The following is a 21288-nucleotide window of genomic DNA, read 5'->3' on the forward strand; positions in this document are numbered from 1 at the left end:
CTCTCTCTCTCTCTCTCTGTTTAGATATATAGATATATATTTTTCCTCCAATTAGATTATGAGCAGCTTGAAAGCAAGAACTGGTTTTTGTTGTCATTTTTTTTTTTTTTTTGCCTTTCTTTGTAACTCCAGCACTTAGCAGAGTACCTGTTGCATTTGTTTATTTGTTCATTCATGTCCAAATCTTTGTGACTTTATGCACTATAGCACAACAGGCTCTTCTGTTCTCCATCATCTCCTGAAATCTATACAAGCTCATATTAATTGCTTCCATGACACTATCTATTCATCTTATCTTCTGCCGACTCTTTCTCCTTTTGCCCTTAGTCTTTCTCAGTGTCAGGGTCTTTTCCAGTGAGTCCTGTCTTTTCATTATATGACTAAAGTATTTAAACTTCAGCTTTACTATTTGTCCTAATAAATGATCTGAATGAATTCATTTAAGTATTGACTTATTTGATTATCTTGTTGTCCAAAGGATTCTCAAAAGTCACCACAATTTGAAAATTTATATACTGTGATGTTCTGCTTTCTGTATGGTAAAATTCTCACAGTTTATACAAACCACTGACAAAACCATAGCTTTGACTTTACAGATCTTAGTCAGCAAGATACTTTCTATGATTTTTAGTATGCTGTCCATATTTGCCATATCTTTCCTTCCAGGGATCAAGCATCTTTTAATTTCATGGTTGCAGTTACCTTCTGAAGTAATCTTTTAACCCTATAAGTATAAAATCTGACACTGCTTCCATTTCTTTTTCCTCTGTTTACCAAGAAGTGATAGGAACATTTGCCATGATCTTAATTTTGTTAATATTAAGTTTTAAATCAGCTTTTACACTTTCCTCTTTCACCTTCATCAAGATGTTTAATTCCTCTTCACTTTCTACCATCGGAGTTGTATTGTTTGCATATCTGAGATTGTTGATATTTTCCCCAGAAGAATTAATTTTAGCCTTTGATTTATCTTACCTAGCATTTCACATGATTTATTCTGCATACAAGTTAAATAAGTAAGGTGGCAATATATGGCTTTGTTGTACTTTTTTCACCAATTTTAAACCAATCAATTGTTCCATGTTCAGTTGTAATTGTTGCTTCTTCTTTTCCTGAATATAGGTTCCTTAAGAGACAAGTAAGATGATCCAGTACTCCCATCTCTTTGGGGACTTGCTACATTTAGTTGTGATCCACACAGTCAAAGGCTTTAGGGCATATAACAAATGTTAATAAATGGTAACTGAATGACTCAATGAGGGGCTGCATAAATAAATAATAGCTAAACTTTATATAGTATTCTCTGTGTGCCAAGCACTTTATAATTATTATCTCGTTTGATCTTCACAACAATCCTGAGTGGTAGGTGCTATTATTATCCCCATTTTATAGATGAAAAAATGGAGGCACTTAACTGTTGTAAGTGACTTGCTTAGAGTCACATAGCTGAGGAAGGATTTGAACTCAGGTCCTCCTGCTCTAGGCCCAGTGCTCTATCCACTGTATCACCTAACTGAATGGGAAGTTCATGCCTAAGTTTCTTGGATCTCCTACTATCAAGGCTTATTTACTTTAACTTTCAAGCTGCTAGTTGTGACCCTAGCAGGTCTCTGTAGTCCCCTTTCTGTTCCTACAGAAAGGAAATGACCTGGTCCACAATAATCTGATAGCAAGCACAGCTATATTTGCTTTCAAGCCCAAGCTGGCCACTGTGGGTTTAACATTAGCATGGAGGAATGATGTCTAGGTGGGCAAGTCCGATGGTGTTGGCGTTCTGTATCATATTTTTAGCTCATGACAAAGATAGAGAATTTTAGAATGTAAGAAGCATGTCTACAAGGGCAGGAGAGGGAGAATTGTCAGTGACTGAATCTAGGAGACTTCAAGGTTACCCATTGGTGTTTGGGAAGATGATAGCATCTACTCTTTGTCTAAGTGGTTCTCTTCATTTAAAGCAAAAGGAATCAGGTTTTTGGGAATGGGAATGAGGACTGGGATATCAGTGGGATGGGAAGAACGAGAATATTGGGTAGACTCTTAAAGCTGTGCACCCGAGTGAGGGGAGAAGGTTGGGGGATCCAGGTGCTTGTGATGAGGCACAAGCAATGAGTATTTACTTCCACCCCAGGCAGGCCTGCTGGCACCAATGAGCATCACTAATTCATGCTCTGTTATTGATATGAATCTGAGTTGGGAATGTTTTCAGAATGGTAAGTGGTTTGGCAGTCCAGGTTTGGGCATAGAAACCCTCTCAGCCTTTCACTCTCCTGGAGATGATAGGATATAATGTTGGGAGAGACCTTAGAGATTGTCCAGTTTAACTTCTTCATTTTATAGAGGAGGAAAATGAGATTCTGAGAGGGGCAGTGGTTTGAATCACATAGGTAACAAGTAGCAGAGCTAGGTGTTCATCAGTTTTGCTGCATATTACCTGAATGCAAAGGACAAATGAGAGACCAGCATGGAAGTTAGAGCCCTGGTGTGAGAATCTGGGCACCTGGGTTCCAGTTCTTTCTCTTTAAATGAAACCATTTAATTTTTTTTTTTTTTAGGTCTCATCAATTTCTTTATCTGCATAATAAATGTGATGGACTAGACTGAGGAATTTCCTTGCATTCTTAAGTTTGTGAGAGTTAAGATAATAGTTGTTCACTTCCTCCCTCAATATTGCCAAACATAATTTCCTTCTTTATATACAAATAGGACAATATCTCAGGGTCTACTGCTCATAATACTTTCTTTCCAAATTCCAGTGCCTCCAAATTCTACCCTTCTCTCACAGCCCATTTTAGCCCAGCGTGTCATCTCATTTTCCTATTACACTTATATCCTATATTATATAAATTAAGAGTATCAGCCTGGAAGGAACCTGGAAATCATCTAGTCACAGGATAACAGAATTTTAGACCCATAACTGATGATCCTTTTCTCATCTGAATTACTATAACATCAATTCATTCACACATAAAGGCACTGTATCTTATTTTGCATTCAATTAGCCAACAAGCATTTATTAAACACCTAGAATTTGTACTAGGCACCAAGGTTATAAAGACAAAAGTGGAACTCTAGTCCCTACTCTCAAGATCTACTGGATGTCTTGCATTCTTAACAACCTCTTTACTTTGACTAGTCTTGTTCCTTATTATCACAGTAAATTCCTTTGTTACCAATTAGATAAAAGTGAGGATTATTTTTACTTCCCTGTAAATATTTTTACTTCACAGTGCTTGGCAAGGTGGCTTACACATACTAGGTACTCAATAAATAAATGTTGATCTCTTTTTAATCAATTGGCCCCACAATACCCAGAAATTTAAGAGAAATAAATCCAACTGTATTCAGATTTTTCAGCTTCAACATGCAGCAGCTATTCTGAAAAGACCTGAAGACGGTTAAACCAAAGCTGCTTGTTCTGACCATGCTACTTCTACTAGACCCTGCATAATTGTAATGAGTCAACTGGAACACAGAAAAGTGATTAGAAATTTTCTATTCTTAAACCAACAGACATTTTCATGAACTTTGTCACCTCTTACCTGGATTTTTGCAATACCTCATTAATTTTCTTGCTTTTGATCTCTATTTTGCAAACTACTTATCATATTGTGGCTAAATTAATTATCCTAAAACACCATTTTCCTTAAATCACCTCCTCTGCTAAAAAAAAAATATGGCTTCCAACATCATAAAAATCATTGAATTTTAGAGATAGAAGAGACTTACTAATCATCTGGATCCAAGCCTTTGGACCCTAGCCTACATTTTCAACCTCATTTCTCACTTCCCTTTCACAAATTCTCCACTTTAACCAGACTAGTTTTTTCCATCCTTCAGATTAGTTTTGCTCATTCTCATTTCCAAATCTTTGTTTCTCAGGTTTCCTTAGAATATGCTCTCCACATTTACAAACTCCTCATTTTACAGAGAGAGAAGGTAAGCACAGTTGGTGTGCTGTGGAAAGAGTGCTGGATAAGGAGCCCAGGCACCTCAGCTAGAATCCTGGCTTTGGCATTTGCTTACAGTCTGTGTGACCTTGGATAAGTCATTTGCTTCTCTAGTCCTCTGCTTCCTTGCCTGTAAAATTATGGACTTAGATTAGATAGCATTGAAGTTTTCTTTCAGTTCTAATCTATGATTTTATGTCCAAATGACAGAAGGACCCAGGTCTCCTGATACTTAATAATAGAAAGAGCTCCAGGGATTGAGAATCAGGAGAGACCTGGATTGGAATCTCTGTCATCTTTGAAATTTCTTAGCTATATGACTTGTTCTTTCTGTGCTTTCTCTACCTCAGTTTTCTCATCTATAAAAGGGGGATAATAAGACACAAAGTATCTACTTAAAACAGGGCTGTTATAAGAATTAAAATAATTGTGTGTATATCCTTTCTACAACTTTAAAATGCTATATAAATGACAACTACTGCTATTACAATATATGATATTGGTCTCTAATGATGACCTTTCTTTAAACTGTGGATTTCCTAAGGGCAGAGTCATTATTTCATATTATTTTCTGTATGTCCTATTAAACAAAGTGCAAACTGCAGTCTACTGGAGAAGCTTAGTAAGACCGATTCAATTTCTCTGCTTTAACCTTCTCCTTTCTTAGACAGGCAGGCAGATGGAAAGAAAGAATGAAACCATATGTGTCTATCATTCAGAGCTCCTTAGAGAAGCGATGAGGGCAATATAAGGGCAGGGGTTTCCTGCCCTCTCTCCCCCCCTCGCACCATGAAGAGATTCTGCCTCAGGCTCAGGGGATCCCAAATTTAGCACCAACATCAAACTTTTGAGAAAGAACATTTATGCCCCCCCCAATTTCCTATTAAGTGTAAGATACTGCAGAGAAGTTAGATTTCCTCCTCACACACCTCAATTATTATTTCATTTGCACAGGGAAAAGGAAACCCCCCATATTTTTTAAAGATTCACATTTTGTTTCCCTTTTTTTGGTGTCCTATTTTCTTTTTCTTCCTCCCTGCCTCCCTTCCTTCCTTCCTTCCTTCCTTCCTTCCTGGACCTCAGAAAACCCAACACTGATCCCTCTCTTTATGGATCTTTAAGGGCTCCTAGATATGGACTACTCTGGGTGTAGATCCTTCAAAAATAAAATCTCTGACCAGCTCATATCCTAGAGATGGGAGGACCTCTTCTTACAACCACAAAATGTCAGAATTGGAAGGATCTTAGAGTCAGGCCTAAGCTAACTCTATTAGATGAAACTCAAGCTCAGAGAAGAGCAATTTGTCTAGTCTGAGGTGAAAGCATGGAGGAGCTGTCCAGCTGTCCCTAAGGATGCCTACCCCAAAATTGCCAAAGGAAAGATCTAGAATTTTGTGTGTTCACCCGGTAACCTTATTTTGATCGCTGAGGAGCAGAAGAGCTAGGAGGGGCGGTACCCGATGCCCATTCTTCCCCGGTCCACTGAGACAGCACATTAGGCGCGGACTAAGTGGCTGAAGTTTCTTTATTATCCCTGAATTGCATTACAAGTAATACTGCCGGCGGGGGCGGGGCAAGAGGAGCCTTGAAGTAATGGCCCGCGCAGGAAAGGGTCTGGGGCGGGGAGTGGGGAGCGCTAGGCGCTTGTACAAAATCTGGCCAAAAAGCCGAACATGCATGGAAAATTATTGCTGTTGGAAGTTCCTATTTACAATATAAACACACATTGGGAATCGATTCTACAATACCCTCCTCCCCCCGCCCTGCACCCCAGTCTCTCTTCCCAGGGAAGGGCCTAGAACCATAGAATGTCAGAGTTGGAAGGGATAGTAAAGGCTGTCTAGTCCAACTCCCTCATTTTACAGATGAGGAAACTGAGGCCTGGAGAGGTTCTGTGACTTGCCTAAAGTCACACAGCAGAGAGCAGTGACTAGAACCCAGGTCTGTTGTTTCTCTGTCCGGGGCTCTTTCCAATGCAGTCTGCTGTAACATCGGAGAGAAAAAGATTACAATAACTCTCTCTGCTACCCTCCCCTCCTGTACTTGAGAGCTGAACCCTTGCATTTGGGGAAACCTACTCCGTGTCCTGGGGGGGAGGGGAAGAAATGAATGGGGACCTCTCTTCCTACTATCTGGGTGTGAAGCTATTGCGGGGGAAGATGCGGGGACGGAAACGTGTGCTTAAAGCGGGGTTTGGGGCCCATGCGCTAGGGAGGCGTGTGCGGCCCTGCAGGGGTGGGGGAAGAGGGCCCTGGGCGGGGCCGTGTGCTTGTGATACCTCTGCAGGCATGCAAAGGGTGTGGGCACGGTGGCTCTAGAGAGAGGGCACCGGCCGTTTTGCGCCGCCATCAGGGGAGGTAGGAGGCAGGATGTGAGGTCCTGGCTGGGGGCTGGCCCCTGTAGGGGTTCGGGACCCCCTTCTGCTGGGAAAGTTGCATAGACTTGGAAGGCGGCCTCCTGCCTTTCATTTCAAAGGTGTGCGGGCAATAAGTGGGATGGGTATGGGTTTGGGGCAGCTGTGGCCTCTTCCCTTAACCCCAGGGATTGCCCTACCTCACCCCAGCCCTCTGGAGGCTCCACTTCCCTCCACAAACAGCATAAAGAACAAATATGAATTAGGACTTTTCATAGGCAGGGCAATCCTGGTGGGCTTCTTGGAGGAGTTGCAGTGGGGACCTGCCCCATGAACCCCTCCAGTCTTTCCCTTTCTCTGCCCGGAGCTTTTCGGGCAAGGCATGAATTGGGTCAGGGAGAATGAGGGGAGAATATCGGAGCCTGCCAACCTTGCACAGATCAAGGGGTTGGCTCTGTGTGTGTGCCTGCGTCAGCACCCACAGACCTTTTTTAGGGCAGACCCTGAGGTTGTATTGCAGATCATCTTTCTTAAGTGACCCCTTCCTCACTTCATCCCATATCCCCAGGTTAGACGCACAGAGAAGTGCTTTCCTTTCACTCCTAGCCAGATCCTCAAGTCCTTTCAGTCAGGGCCTCACCTTCTAAGAAGCCTTGCCAGAATCTCCAGTCCAGCTGGAGAGCCTCACCTTCCCATAGAGGGAATACTCCCATTTTGGAGGGAATAATAAATAAATAAATAAATAGATAAATACAAATAAATAAATAACTCTCTGGTACTGCTCCAGAGAGACCCAGGCCTCCCCTCTCTCCCCCTAGAAACTGTCTTGTTCTGGGGGTGGTGGGAAAGTGCTCAGAGAGGAAGGGAAAGAAGTGTGGGAAAAGAGGACTTACAACTGGGGAAGGGAACCTGCCCTTTCCCTGAGCTGGTGGCAAGGGGAGCAGGAGGGAGCAGCAGGGTCCTGAGCCCCCAGACCCCAGGAGCCCATTCTGCTCTGAGGTTCACCTCCCGAGGCCACCTGGAGAAGTTGGGGGTGGCAGTAAAAAACAGTGGGAAAGGGGGACTAACGAAGAAGAAAAGAAACAGAAAGCGATGCCAGGGAAGGTGAAGAAGAATGCCTGGGAGGGGAAAGTGGGTCCTGGCCAGGAAAAGAAGGGTGTATTCCTGGAGAAGGCTTGGGGCTCACGGGGACTGAGCTTCAGAGGTTGGGTTTTGGGTCTGAGAGGGCCTGGGGAAGAAGACATGCGGTCCTTAGACTATGCTGTCCCTGTATTGTAAAGGGCGGAGAAGGGCAGGGAGAGATTGGGCCAGGCCTTAGTTGGGGAAAGGCTATCATTTATGCTAACGGGCGGAATTAGGTAGAGCAAGTAGGGACGGGGGAAAGAGGTTTATAAAGGGAAGCGGTTAGAACTAGGGATGGAGAAAGGGCGGAGTTTGAACAGAACTGTAGCGGATTGGGACTGGGCCTGAGAGAACTTGGGGAGAGAGGGCAGGGCCTGCCGGGAGGGTGGGGTGAGTTAGTTGTCCAGAGCGGCGGTGGAGGCGGTGCAAGCGTGCTCGGCGCCTTTGAAGCAGGCGGCTTCGCAGTGCTTGTTGAGGTAGGACTTAAGCGCGAAGGTCTTCTCGCACTGGCGGCACTTGTAGTGCTTGAAGGCCGAGTGCGTCTGCATGTGCGCTCTCAGGTTAGAGCGGTCGGCGAACGCTTTGCCACAGTGGGAGCAGCCGAAGGGCTTCTCGCCCGTGTGCGAGCGCATGTGGCCCTGCAGCAGCCAGGGGCGCGAGAACGCCTTGCCGCAGACGCCGCACTTGTGGCGCAGGTTGTGGGTGAGCACGTGCATGGCCAGAGCCGGCATGGACACGTAGGCCTTGCCGCACGTCGGACACTTGCGCGCCAGCTTGCTGTCCAGGCTGCGGTGTGTCTGCTTGTGCCGGCTCAGGTTGGACGACGTGGCGTACGTCTTGCCGCACTCCCCGCACGAGTGTCGGTGCCCCCCGCTTCCACCCCCAGTTCCCCCAGGCCCGTTCCCGCCCCCGGCCCCCCGAGCATCCCCAGCCCCGCGCCTCCGGGAGCGCCCATCTGAGATAAAGAAGGCATCCATGGAGTAGCTGTCCGTCACCGCCGCCTCCCCTCGGAAGTAGCGCGCCGACAGGCTCGACTGCGGGCTCTCGGGGTCGCTGTACTCCTCCGTGGCTGGTGGGTACGCAGCTTCCGACGGCGCCAGCTCCAGCCCCGCTTTCTTTTCGCTGTCATAGCTGGGGGGCGGAAGGCAGTGTGGAGCATAGCCTGGGTGGAGCAGGGACACACACACACAAGGATCAGTTAGCCAGGCTCTACCAGACTGTCAGCTCCAGGGGGCAGGGACCCGTCCTCACACTACCTACACAGAGTCCCCTACACAAGTCTCTGCTCCCAGTAGGTGCTGTGGAAGATCCGTCTCCAAGAATCTTCCTAGAATTATTCCTACCACAATTGTGGGGCCAATCCCTTCTTTTTCTGGACTGTGAATTACTCCTTTCTACATTGTTTGGGCAGCTAAGTAGTGCAATGACAGAGTGTCTGGCCCAAAGTCAGACTCATCTTCCTGAGTTCAAATGTGGCTTCAGACACTGCCTTGCTGTGTGACCCCGGGCAAGTCACTTAACTCTGTTTGTCTCAGTTTCTTCATCTGTAAATTAAGTTGGAGAAGGAAATGGCAAACTACTCCAGTATCCTTGTCAAGGAAAGTCAGACAGGACTGAAGACGGAAACATTGTGAATTGATAAACAAACTGTGATACTTTCATGCAATGGAATATTACTACTCCATAAGAAAAGGTAATATGAAGAGTTTGGAATTGATTTGAATTGATGCAGAGTGAAGAACACAGAACCAATAAAACAGCATATCCCATCTTTACAATAATATGAATGAAAAGAATCAAAAATTTGAAACTGAATGTGTAATTTATTCTGGGTAATTGTAATGATCAAAGTTAACTCCAAGAAAATATGAAAAAAAATGCAAGTACTGCCCTTCTTTCGTTGCAGAAGTGGGGGATTATGTGTATGGATAATTATATGTATTGTTAGAACTAATTGATACTTTGGTTGATTTACTGAACTATTTTTTCCCTTTTTAATTTTTGCTACAAAGGTATGGCTCTTTGGGTATTGAAGGGAAGTGGGATATATTTGAAAATGAGTCATAAGTAAGAAACAAAATATGTCAGAATTAAAAAAAATTAAAATAGTAGAAAACTTTATGATCTCTGTATTCCAAATACCCTCCATAAACTTTCACATGCTGTGTTTTAAGTTTCCATCTCTAAATTCAATAGCATTTCAAAGTGGATAAGACTTTGGAGATTCCAATTCCCTCTTTTTTTATGGATGAGGAAAATGACTATGAGAAGTTAATAAATTTGTCCAAGATCATATATAGCAGATAAAGGATTCAAACATTAGTGTTCAGATTGCAGTGCCGATGCCCTTTCTCCTACACCATATTGACTCCTGATCCTTATAGTTCTAATGTGATATGTTCTATGACCTCTTCCATTTCTGATATTCTGAATCCTTGTTGGGTGAGTACTAAAAGGGTGTGTAAAGGGTTATAAAGAAGGAAAAGAAATTCATAGTCTGCCCTCAGGAGTTTATATTCCAAGATAGATAGTTAAAAACTAAAGTAGGCCTTAGTTAGGACCTTCCTCATCAGTTACACTTTTTTTCCTGCTCCTGGGAACTGAGTTTTCCACTTAAAACAGCACCAATTTCTCCCTGAGGAGCTCAGAATGAGGTGCTCCTCTTGGAATCAGCTTCTCATTTTCCAAGAGTCCAGAGTATAAGGGCTCAAGCCCTTTCTGTCCCTCCCCCTGGAGAGGCCCCTTGAGCAGGCTCTTCCTACTCCCTTTCTCTGAAGGAGTGAGGCCAGACCGTTAAGTGAAGGGTAAGGATAAAAAAGGAGGAAATCTATAAGCAGTGCAAAGGCAGGCAGCTGTTGGCAGCTCAGAACAGAAATGCTGAGGGGATGTGGGAATGAATGGGGTGATTAGCACCAGAATGAATCAGCAGAGGGAGGGGGGCAGCTGGGGACAGAGCATCAGGGCTGGGAGCCAGGACACCTGGATCTTGTGTCTCTATCTACCACCTTGAGTGTAGTCTTACAGATCCCAGAGGACTGGACAATCCTCCCTTAGAGTTCATTTTATTCATCCTCTCTAAAAAGGCCTGAGTTCAAGCCCAAAAGAAAACATCTTTCCAGAGAAGTCTCCAAGATCCTTTTTGAGAGCTTTTTCTGATTAGATTGTTTCTTTGCCGTGTTACCTTGGAAAAGTCACTTACTTTCTTTGTGCTTCAGTTTCTCCTGAAGAAGCATAATTTGACCTGGGGCTTTTGGGGGTTTACTGTCATCTTGTAAATCCCTTTACCTTCACCCTAGTAATCAATCCAGTTCAAAAAGTATTAAGTACTTACTGTGCTAGACATACAAATATAATTTCCTTTTTAACTACTTACATTCTTTTTTAGAGGTGGGAGAATATAAAATGCACATAATTTGGGGTTCCTTAAGCTCTTATGGACCCCACTGATTTAAGAAGTAAAATTTTATTAATAGATAATGCCCCTTGGCACTTGTATAACACTTTCTGTGCAAAGCACTTTTACCTTTTAATACCATCTGATTTTCATATCATCCCTTTGAAGGAAGCAGAAATTATTTTCCTCATTTTATTGAGTCTCAGAGACACAAAGTTACTTGCTTGAGGTCACACAATAGCTTTTAGACTCATAGGATGAAATGGATTTTCAGATTTAACTTGTCTTCTTTCCACAGAGGAGGAAAGGATGAGTGACTTGTCCAGAGTCTTATAGTGAGTTAATGGCAATGTTAGGATTAGAATGCAGATCTTCTTCTTATGTCAGGGTTTTTGTTTTAGATGTACTGTGCAGATCTATAAAGAAATCTTCCTAGATTTGGAGTCTCCCTAAAGTTGGAATGAGAATAAGTGGGAAGTAGGAATATATCCTAGGAGGTAAACATATCTGGCGTCTGATTCCATAGTGCTCAATAAATGTTTATGAGGTTGTATTATATTGCTTTTGGGTTTGCAAAGTACTTTCTTTGCAATAGCTCTATGATGTAAGGAAAAAAAGTCCTATTGTTTTTATAGAGGAAAAAACTGAGGGGCAGAGAGAGGAAATTAATTGTCATCTCATTCAAGAGTATCAGAAATGGATCTGAAAACCAAGCCTCTCACTCTACACCCAGTGTTCTTAGACTCCATCAATGTCCCTAGCCTGTGGATCTCCAAACGGAGCAAAGAATTGGGAGACTGTTGGTTCCATCTCACAATGCAATGACAAAATAGTGAATGACTAAATATGTTTTCTATAGAATTCTATCTTCCATATATGTGTATTGCTATTTTTCAAATACATGTAGATGCATTTGTGATTCATAAAATAGAAATCATTTAAAAATATTACTGAATTTAAATTTTCATCATTTTCTTCAATGTCATCATTACAACTACAATCATGAAATACAATAAAATTTTTTGATGTAAAAAAGGATATAAATATTTGAAAAGATTGGGAACTACTTTATGATACTGTACAACCTCTCAAATTGATTCCTTTAACTGCTCTCCATAAAATGGCCCTCAAACCTTACCCTTAAAGCTCTCACCCTCCTCTTGCCTTCTCTGGTCCAGCTCTTTCAGACTTAAGGAGCTGTTACTCCATTGCCCTCTTATGGTGGCTTATGGGTATTGTAGCCTTCTGGGTCCTAGCCTTGGAATCAAGTGCCTCATACAGAAATAAGGCAGAGCAGGACAAACTACTCACTAAGAGGAAAGATATTGACCGAAACTTGGGGTAGTGGGGATAGTGGGGAACATGTCCTTGAGGTGAGGGGTGACAGCTTCTGCTTCCGTTGGTTCTCTGTGTAATCAATCTTATTCCTCACCTCCTGGAGATGGCTGCAACAGGTTTGAGGAGGTAGTTTTTGACTCTGACTGGATCTCATAGCCTTTCTGCATCCTTCTTCCTCACCTCCACTTTATTTAATCTAATATCATAGATCTACGACCAACCCCTTCCATTTTCTTTTCTCATATCTTCCTTCCTATCCCACAACTCCAGGGTCTGCTAGATGGAATTGGATTGCTTCCTTCTGCTTCCTTGGGTCTTCCTGAAGATTTCAGTAAACTCAAGCCATGGTATGGTAGGCAGGGCTGAGCTTGCTCAGATTCAATGGACAAAACTTATGTGTGTGACCACTAATGTGTTGTGCTCTCAGCCTGGCACCTACACTTACCTGAAGCTTCTATCATAAGGACCATCCTCATAGTGCCACACCCTTCTCTGTCAGTCAGTAGACTTTCAGTGAGCCCCCATGACATACCAGGAACTAGCAAGACCTCTAGCTAGTGAACTGATAGGCGCTTCAAGTGCCATTGCTCCCTGTAACCTTTGTAGCCTCTGGAAGACTAAAAGCACACTAATACAAGATCTTATTTGAATTCTATTTTACAGGTTGCAAAGTAATTTTCTCAGAGTCTTAGGGAATGCAAAAATTATTCTATTTTCCAGAGTTGGAAACAGGCTTAAAAAACAGATATGACTTGTTTACAATCATATAGCTTATTATTTGAAGACTAGGGACCCAGGGCTATGGTCATTTTCATTGCACCACTTTGGTTGGTTGGTTTCTGAGAAAGCAACCCTTTCATTTTGCAGAGGTAAAAACTGGGTCCTAGAAAAAGGCAGTAACTAGATTAACTAGATCAAAGTCATACAATAGACCAATATTTGGGTCAGAATTTGAACTCAAGGCTTCTTCTGGCTCACAGTTGTGTACTTTCATGGATACCATATGGACTCTCTCTTAGCTTATTCTAAGTTTTGGGGGAATTTGGGAAACTTGAGGCTATGTCAAAATCAACATAAGCCTTTGTATCAAAAACCCTAGGGAAGTGCTAGGTGGAAGGCTGACCTTTTTTGATGAGCCCCTCAGCCAGTCCAGTGGCAGGCAGTGACTGTTGCATGGGTATATTTAGAGCACTTTGGCTGGCTGTGCTGGGGCCTCAAGCCTCAAATTGTCTCTAGCCAACTGAGCAGAAGGCTGGGTCTGTCAGCAGCAACTGGAGATAAAAATAGCCCATTCCGCGCCTGCGTGCCCAGCCCTGGGCACAGGGCTTGGCGTTTTTCCCCTCTTATTATTATTTATTTGAGTAATTCCTAGGCATTTGCTCAAAAATATCACCCACATTTTGGGGCCACATTCTGATAGGGGCTGCCTATTATGACAGGAATAATCATGAATTTGGACAGGAAATTGGAGACAACCTGGCCTAGATGACATGAGAGTAGAATGAGGAGGATAGTCTCCCAAAATAATGAAATTTAAGTTAGAAGGGAAATTACAGGTCAGAAAATTTATAATTTCATTACAAAAATGTAAAAATGTTTAGTGATAGTTAAACTGTTATGTTAAATTGTATCTTTAATTAGATATTTATTTTTACCTCATCTTTATTTTTTGAGATCTCTCCTTGCCTTCCCTACTCATTGAGCCATTTCATAACAAAAAATAATAAAAATAAAGAAAAGAAAAAATTACTTCAGCAAAATGAACCATCTCATCAATTGGATCTAACAGAACATGCAGTATTCCAAATCCATCTTTCTCCATGTTCATTTTCTTATCTGTTTTTTTTTTAGGGGCAAACATGATCATGATAATTACACAATATTCAGTTTGATTTTTTTTAAGGTTACCTAGTTGATCTGTTTCATTTTATAGATGGCAAAACAAAGGCTCAAAATATATTAAACAGCTTTCTACGGGTGATTGATAGGTGAATCTGAACCAAAACTTCTGACTCCAAATTCTCTGCTCTCTCTGATACAGAACCATAAAAAGTGCAAATATATCTGTGGTCCTTTCTAGATAGCAAAGTAGTATGGGGAAAGTACTGGATTTGTAATCAGAGGACCTGGCTTTAAAATCTTGACTTGCTGCTTAGTGAATGTCACTGGGCAAATCACTTAACCTCTGAGCCTCAGTTTTCTCTGTGAAAATGAGGAGATTAAAACAGATGATCTCTGAAGTCCTTTCCAACTCTTCATTCTGTGATTCTGGGACTGATTTGATCACACCAAGACCCTGGAGATTGTAATGTGGTGAGAAGGAGAGATGGGAAGGGAGATAAATGTCTATCTACTGTGGATCTTCAGTTAATTCCCTTTCTCCCTCACTTGCTCCTATCTTTATAATATCAGTAACTCACATTTTAATATCACTGTGGTTTCTACAGTACTTTCCTCACAGTAACCCTGTGAGGTAGGAAATGCAAGTGCTATTAATCTTATTGAGCAGAGAGGAAACAGGATCAGAGGAGAAATGGCACATTGAAATTTAGTCACTAACCAGGATTTAGTCTCAGGTCTGAATCCAAAGTCCCTTTCTCTCAGTCTTTGTAAATTCTCTCCCTCTCCTCTTTCTCTTTCCTTTCCCTCTCCATTTTCTCCTCCCTCCCCCCACCTTTTCCTTTCTTCCTTCTTCCTTGACTTTACCTTGAATCTTAGGGGAACTTGGGAGATTCTCAGTTATGCTGAATTAGTGGGAAATAGTTACAATAGTTCAACAATAAGGGCATATAAGAGGATCTTGAGGTTAGAAGGATCTAAGAAATTAGTTTAACTTTCTTATTTGGTAGAGGGTAAATTACAGACCTGGATGGAAGTACCTTGTCCAAGTCATGGGTTGAGTTTTCAAGTCTGGACTAGATTTAGGTCTCTTGATTTCTGATTGAGTACTGAGAGTGACTAGAATGGGAAGTGATATGTGTGTGTGTGTGTGTGTAGTAGAGAGGAGGAGTGAAGAAACAGGACTGGAAAACATCAGATTGAGAATCCCTGCAGTGCTCACTGGGTAATTTACCCAACCCTCTCTGGATTTCCTTTTTCTTTTCTGATCAAGTGCCTGGGAGGTCTCTGTCCATAGAGGGACTGACTGAGAGTGACTTGTGACTGATGCTTCATCCAGAGACACCTAGAAGCCTCTCAAGCTCTGGACTAAAATAATTTCCTATCAGTATCTGTGGCGCCATCCTGAGCAGGAGGCGAGGAGGGTTCAGCCTGTTGATGTAATGTGGTCAAACAGATAAGAGTATGGGCAAGAGTTGGAGAACTCCCTCCGACACTAGGGGATTGTTAATGTATCCCATAGAGGAGAGAGAAATGCGTTATTGCTTCAGCATTGATCCTTCATCATCCCCATTCAAGCTTAGTTTCTTGAGAAGCTGAGACTTATGAACTACAGTTTTGTTTTTGAAGGGGTGGGGAGTCCCCACTCTGAGGGCAGGATAAGAGTATAGAGAGTTTTGGCCTAGGACTCACAGTGCTTGTGGGGAGTGCCTCTTGGGGAAACAAGAAGCAGATTAAACTCTCAGAGGTCTGAATTGCTTGGGGGGCAGATGGTTGTGGAGTGTCTTGGCTAAGCCTTATACTTCCAAGCATCAGCTTCCCTCCCTCTACAAACATACCTCCTGGCACTGGGAGAAGAGATGGAAAGGTTAGTTGTGAGTCTCCAAAAAAGAGTAAACCAATGTCTCAGTTAGGCAGATAGAAAGAGTAAAGTGGCAATGGGAGAAACAGAGAGAGAAAGAAAAAGAGAGGGCACACTACAGAAAAAGAAGCATTTCTGAGTTGGAAAGGACCTCCACAGGAGGCAATGTGGCATAGATGTAAGCCTTAAGTCTTCATAAGTGCTAGCTATGTCACCATTATTATTAAAATTAGTGGCAAGAGTACTAGCTCTGGAATCATAGTTCCTGGATTCAATTGGAACTGTTTCAAACTCACTTTGTGACCTTGGGATTTACTTTACTGCTTTGGGCTGGAGTGTTTTCGTTAGTAAAACGAGGAGGTAGAACTCAAATGATCTCTAAAATTTCTTCCAATGCTAATATTCTAGAATTTATGAAAAATTATATATTAAGAAGAACAGATTGAAAGAGAATGATAAAGATGAACTTGGAAGACAGAAAGAGACATAGTGAGACAGGGAGAGTGGGACAGAAGAAGAGGCATATATAGTAGATGAGACAAAGAACAGAAGTGTATGTCTACATGTGTGTGTCTCTCGGTCTCTGTCTTTGTGTGTATGAGGGGGGAATAGGATCTTAAGGAGGAATGTGGTAGTGAAAGAGTGAGAACGAACATTATGGAAGTGTGAAATAATAAAGGGAGGAGAAACCCTCAGATGTCATTCTCCCCAAACCATATTGAAAGGGAGCCCCAGAAGTCATTTCCACATGGATCTGGATATTTGTTTCTTAGAGACTGGGGAGCATAAGATCCTGAAACCTGGATTGCTAAACCTGTGTCTAAATTATTTTTTCCAACTTCAATATTTGCCTCATCCTCTCCAGCCCTTCCTGAAAGAAAGTCTTGAGTCTTGGGGTAAGTATACTTTATGCATTAGGCTGGAAGAAGTCTCAGAGACCATGGACCCAACTGCTTCACTTTAGAGATGGGAGAAATAGAGGTCCAGAGAAGATAAGTGTTGTAGGGTTAGTGTGGAGATCAAATGAGATCATAGGCATGAAAAGGCTTTGAAAACTAAACAGATGTGAGATTGTTATGATTGTATACAAATTGCTCTTTCACTTATTTTCAAATGCAACTCTAGCTATTATCAGGGGATTGGGATATGGCCCCATTAATCTGGGTAGCCTCTGAGGGTCTCTTATCTTCCTTTCCCTAGTAGGCTTCTAGCTTCCTTTCCTTTCCCTTTGGGGGTGCTTCAGTTCAGTCTTTGTTCCTCTGCCCATGCCCCCTCCTCACTGTGGCATGGACTTCTCTCTCTCGTTCCCCCTCCCTTTCTCCCTTTGACCCTTCCTGCATCTTTTCCCCCCACCCCAGCCTAGCTGAGTAGCTGCAAAATGCAGGCAGTCCTTGTAAGAGGATCTTTCTAATAACTGGAACTGTCTGCAGCCCCAGGGCTCCTCCTCCCCCCCTTCCCTCTCCTAGCTTCCCTCCTCCTTTCTTCCCTCCCCTCTCCTCCCCTCTCTTCTCCTCTCTTTCTCCTTGTTTACACAGCACAGTCACACACGCTGGGAGAGAAAGCGCTCAGCTCAGCAATTTTTCACACTTCCCTCAAACGTTCAGCAAGGTTATTTCCGGGAGATCGGAGAAAACAGGCGCCCACCCACCAGCCCTAGCTTTTTTGAATCCCACCATCCTCCTTGAAGGTCCCAGGGGTAGAATCATTTCCCCTATCAATTACCCCCTCCCCCACAGGTGGCATCCTAAGGTTCTTGGGTCTCCAGCTTTATCAGCCCCTTTATGCCCAGGTATATCAATGCTTAGGGATGCTGGCCTGTAGGGTCACTGCTTGAAGCCTTTATAGCTACACTGGCTATACACATAGACAAGGTAGAATTGGGTTTTGTCAGCAAGATGGTCATCTTGCAAATGCCAAGTTCTCTTTGGCTTGAGTGAAATGTTCAACCTGAGCACAAGCTTCTGGATGCCAAGGCAGTAATAAATTTTGGATCTCTGGAAATCCTAACTTGGGTCAAGTACCCTTTCTCTCCTAACACCCTTCCCTTCTAGCTCTGACTCTAGCCTGAACAATCATGGTGCCCTCTTGTAGTTTCTGGATATGAAAGAGTTCATATTCTCTCCAGAGTTTTTCCCTGCTTTGAGAAGCAAAGTCAGAAAGGGGAAGGCTTAAGGTAACAGAGGTGGGGGCTTCCTTCCAGTTCCTCTCTGATTTCACTTTTCCTTCTAACTCTCCCTTCCTCCCCCTACCCCATTTCAGACTCCAATTTCCCAGTTGCCTGTGGGATCTTTTTGTGGTACCTTTCTACTATCTTTGATTCATTCCAGGCTTAAAATCTCTCCCATTCAATCCCCTTAATCATGAACAAAAGGGAAAGGACACAGTGGTTTATGGCCTCAGTTTCCCCCATCCTTAAAATGATAGTATTGAACTAGATGTTCTGTAAAGTCCTGTCTAGCTCTAACACTGCTTGTTCTATGTTCTAAAAGCCCTTCCTGGTCTATTATTCTATGATTATGTGATTCTCCACTCATTTCCCCAGGGGAGAGGAAAATGTAGACGGAGGGGGAGTTATGGGGGAGGAGATCCAGGCCAAAGGGCTTTGTTCTGCTCTGATGTTTGGTGAGGGGTAAAGAGGAGGCAATTCAGATATAGAAGATGCTTCAACTACTCCTTCTCTTGGGAACTGGACTGGGGAATGGAAAATAAGATTACTTCACAGAAAATATGTTCTCTGGCAAAATCTTGCTTCTTTTCTTCCCCCTTCAGTCTTTTCTCCTGGACCAGTATGGACAGAAGCTGAAGAGAGCCAGCAAATGAACCTTCCTTGCCCCTTCTTATTAGTTATCCTTGGTGTTTCTGTTCTTTTCCTGGATCCTCCCAGAAGAATTTGGGCCTTGCCCAGAAGAGAACTGGTCTTAGCAAGGAGAAATGTGAGGTGGGGGAGGGGAGTTTCGGGTCTAGACAGGGGCCCTGTCTTTACCACTAACTTCTTTGACCTTGGATAGGTCATAAATGTTCATCTCCTGTTCAATTTTCTGACCCTATCTGGAAGACTAAAGGAATGTAGGTGAGTGAGTGGTTTATGATTCTTGGAGGAACCAGGTCATCTTGACTCAGTGGTGCCATTTTGCTTTCTCTCTGCACCTTCTTGCTTTTTCTCTCTCCATTCTTTCTCCAGTCCCTCAGCTCTTTCTTCTCTTCTTTGCTTTCTCCCTCTCCCCTTCTGTCACACACACACACACACACACACACACACACACACAGCCCGGAAGCCGATGTCACCAGCTGATGCCAGACCTTTCCCTGCCAAAGTGATATCTCCTCCCTGTGCACCTGCCCAGTAGGGGCTCACCAAAGGAAAACCTTTTGTCATTTCTGATTCTTGGAGAGGGCCCTAGGGAGACACTAGCTTTCTTTCACTCCTTCAGAAGTCTCAGTCTCTTAACCCCCTTCAACTGAGTATTTCCACTCACATCCTTTAACAGATTCCATTTCCTTTCACAAACTCACCCAAAGAAGACCCAGATGATGGGTCAGGAGCAGATAACAGCAGGAATAGGAAGGAGAAACAATTTGGGGTGTTATCTTCCTCCCTCACAACACAAACTTGCCTATTTCAGAGATCTGTAGCTATTTCCCTGGATAAACCCTTTGATTAAAACCTCTTTCTCTGGCTAAGTCCTGGCAAGATCTTGCCTCTGGATGTATATAGCTGAGGGTAACAAAAGCTCACAGGGGTGGGGGGGAGGGAGAGGAGGGAGCTAGTTTTGCATCTAATCCAATATAGGTTGAAAATTCTTAGAGCCAGGAAAGAGAGTGGTTTTCCTCCACCCTAGAGTCCCCACTTTAAGAAGACTCAAATAGAGGTCAAAATCTTCAGCCAGTTGATCAATGCTGACCAGCAGGCTTTATGTTCACATGAACTGTGTGGGCAGAATCACTAACTACATCCATAGTTGATTCCCAAACCAACATTTATTCCCTGACTCTGATCGGGGTCACTCCCAAGACCAGCACCCCAATATGTGAAAGGGACTCCATACTTCTAGCTATATCTGTGCCCACTTAGAGGTCCAGGGGTTTCTCCCTTCCCTTATTCCTCAGCCCAGCCTAGTCCAGGGCTGCAACTTTCAAAGTCTGAGAGCATGGCCCAGGGCAGACGCCCAAACGACTTTTTCCTTTGTATCGACTGTTCTGCTTAACGCTCTTTTTCTCCCACTGTAGCTCTCCTGGGAGTTGGCGGTGTATGTGGGGTATCCTCACTTTGGGAGGTTCCCCAGATTTGGATGGAAAGGAGGACCAAGATCTCCTTTTCCGAATCTCCAGCCCATAAGACTTGCCCCTTTCTCGGAACCTCCCCCACAACCCCCTCCTCCTTTTCCGAGGCTCCACTCACCGCTGTCCCCGGCGGGGCCGGCTGCCCCCCTGGAGCCCGGCAGCACATATGCGGATCCCAGGGGGTGGTAGCTGGGAGCTGGGACGCTGCTACACTGGAAGGCATCTGCTTTGATCTTCTTCACCAAGAAGGAGCGGGGCATGGTGCTGTGCTGAGCCGGAGCCGGAGTCGGCCCGGCGGGGAACTTCAATGGGGCCTTGGGAGGGGAGGGGGGAAGGCTTGGGGAGACAGGGGCTGCAGGCTGGAGGAAAGTGGATGCTGTTGCCTTACAGAGCGGGCTCTTCAGCACTGGACAGCTCCCTGCACTACCCGCATGCGGTCCCTAGGCAGCGAGGCAGGGAGGGCCCGGGCGGAGAGGAGAGGAGGGGAGGGGAGGGGAGGGGAGGCGGCGCTGCCTGGCACACTCGCTGAGCTCAGCAGTCCGGCTGCCGGCTTTATATGGGACGCAGGCTGGAGATCAGGTGGTCCTCTCGCAATGGAACTGTTTAGCTCTCTAATCCATCAAATGTCCCTCAGGACAATCATTCACATTCCCCATGAACCGGCTGCTCGGGCAGGCAGGGAGGAGAGCAGAGCGGAGCAGAGCAGAGAGAGCAGGCGAGCTGGGGAGGGAGGTACAGAGCAAGCAGAGGCAGGAGCAGAGAAAGTGAGGGAGGGAGAGACCGCGAGAAAGAGAACGACAGATACACAGAGAGAAATAAAAAGACAAGGAGAGACAGACTCAGAGCTCAAGAACAAGAGTGGGGGGAGTGGGATGGAGGAGAGAGAAAGAGATGAGGAGAAAGACTAGGAGAGACAGAGACAGCCAGAGACAAAGAGGAAGGCAAAGAGAGACGGAAATACAGAGCTGAAGAATAAGAAAAGGGGAAGGGAGAAAGAGATGGAGAAAAAGGCAAAGAGAGACAGAGACACCTAGAGACCAAGAAAAGAGAGAGAGAGAGAGATGAGAGAAAGACAAGGAGACACACATAGATTCAGGGCTGGAGGGGGAATAAAGACAAGGAATCAGGAAGAAAAAAGAAAATAGAGAAAGAG

The 21288-nt window shown here is 44.0% G+C and overlaps 1 protein-coding gene across 1 annotated transcript; it reads right to left on the bottom strand.

Moving 5' to 3' along the window:
- Positions 1-7784: 7784 nt before the first annotated feature.
- On the bottom strand, positions 7785-20834 carry SCRT2 (scratch family transcriptional repressor 2). The gene is made up of 2 exons (XM_031954152.1): positions 20254-20834; positions 7785-8584 (listed from the first exon to the last, which is right to left on the bottom strand). The coding sequence occupies exons 1-2, from the start codon at positions 20393-20395 to the stop codon at positions 7818-7820; spliced, it is 909 nt and encodes a 302-aa protein (XP_031810012.1). The 5' UTR covers positions 20396-20834; the 3' UTR covers positions 7785-7817.
- Positions 20835-21288: the final 454 nt, after the last annotated feature.

This window comes from Sarcophilus harrisii, chromosome 2 (assembly GCF_902635505.1).
Source record: "Sarcophilus harrisii chromosome 2, mSarHar1.11, whole genome shotgun sequence".
Classification (NCBI taxonomy): Eukaryota; Metazoa; Chordata; class Mammalia; order Dasyuromorphia; family Dasyuridae; genus Sarcophilus; species Sarcophilus harrisii.

Bases quoted from the DNA above. Each gene is read 5' to 3' on its own strand.
- SCRT2 (XM_031954152.1), bottom strand. From the start codon at position 20,395: ATGCCCCGCTCCTTCTTGGTGAAGAAGATCAAAGCAGATGCCTTCCAG. The intron at 8,585-20,253 runs GTGAGTGGAGCC...TGCTCCACCCAG, and splicing joins CGGCCCCGCCGGGGACAGCG to GCTATGCTCCACACTGCCTT.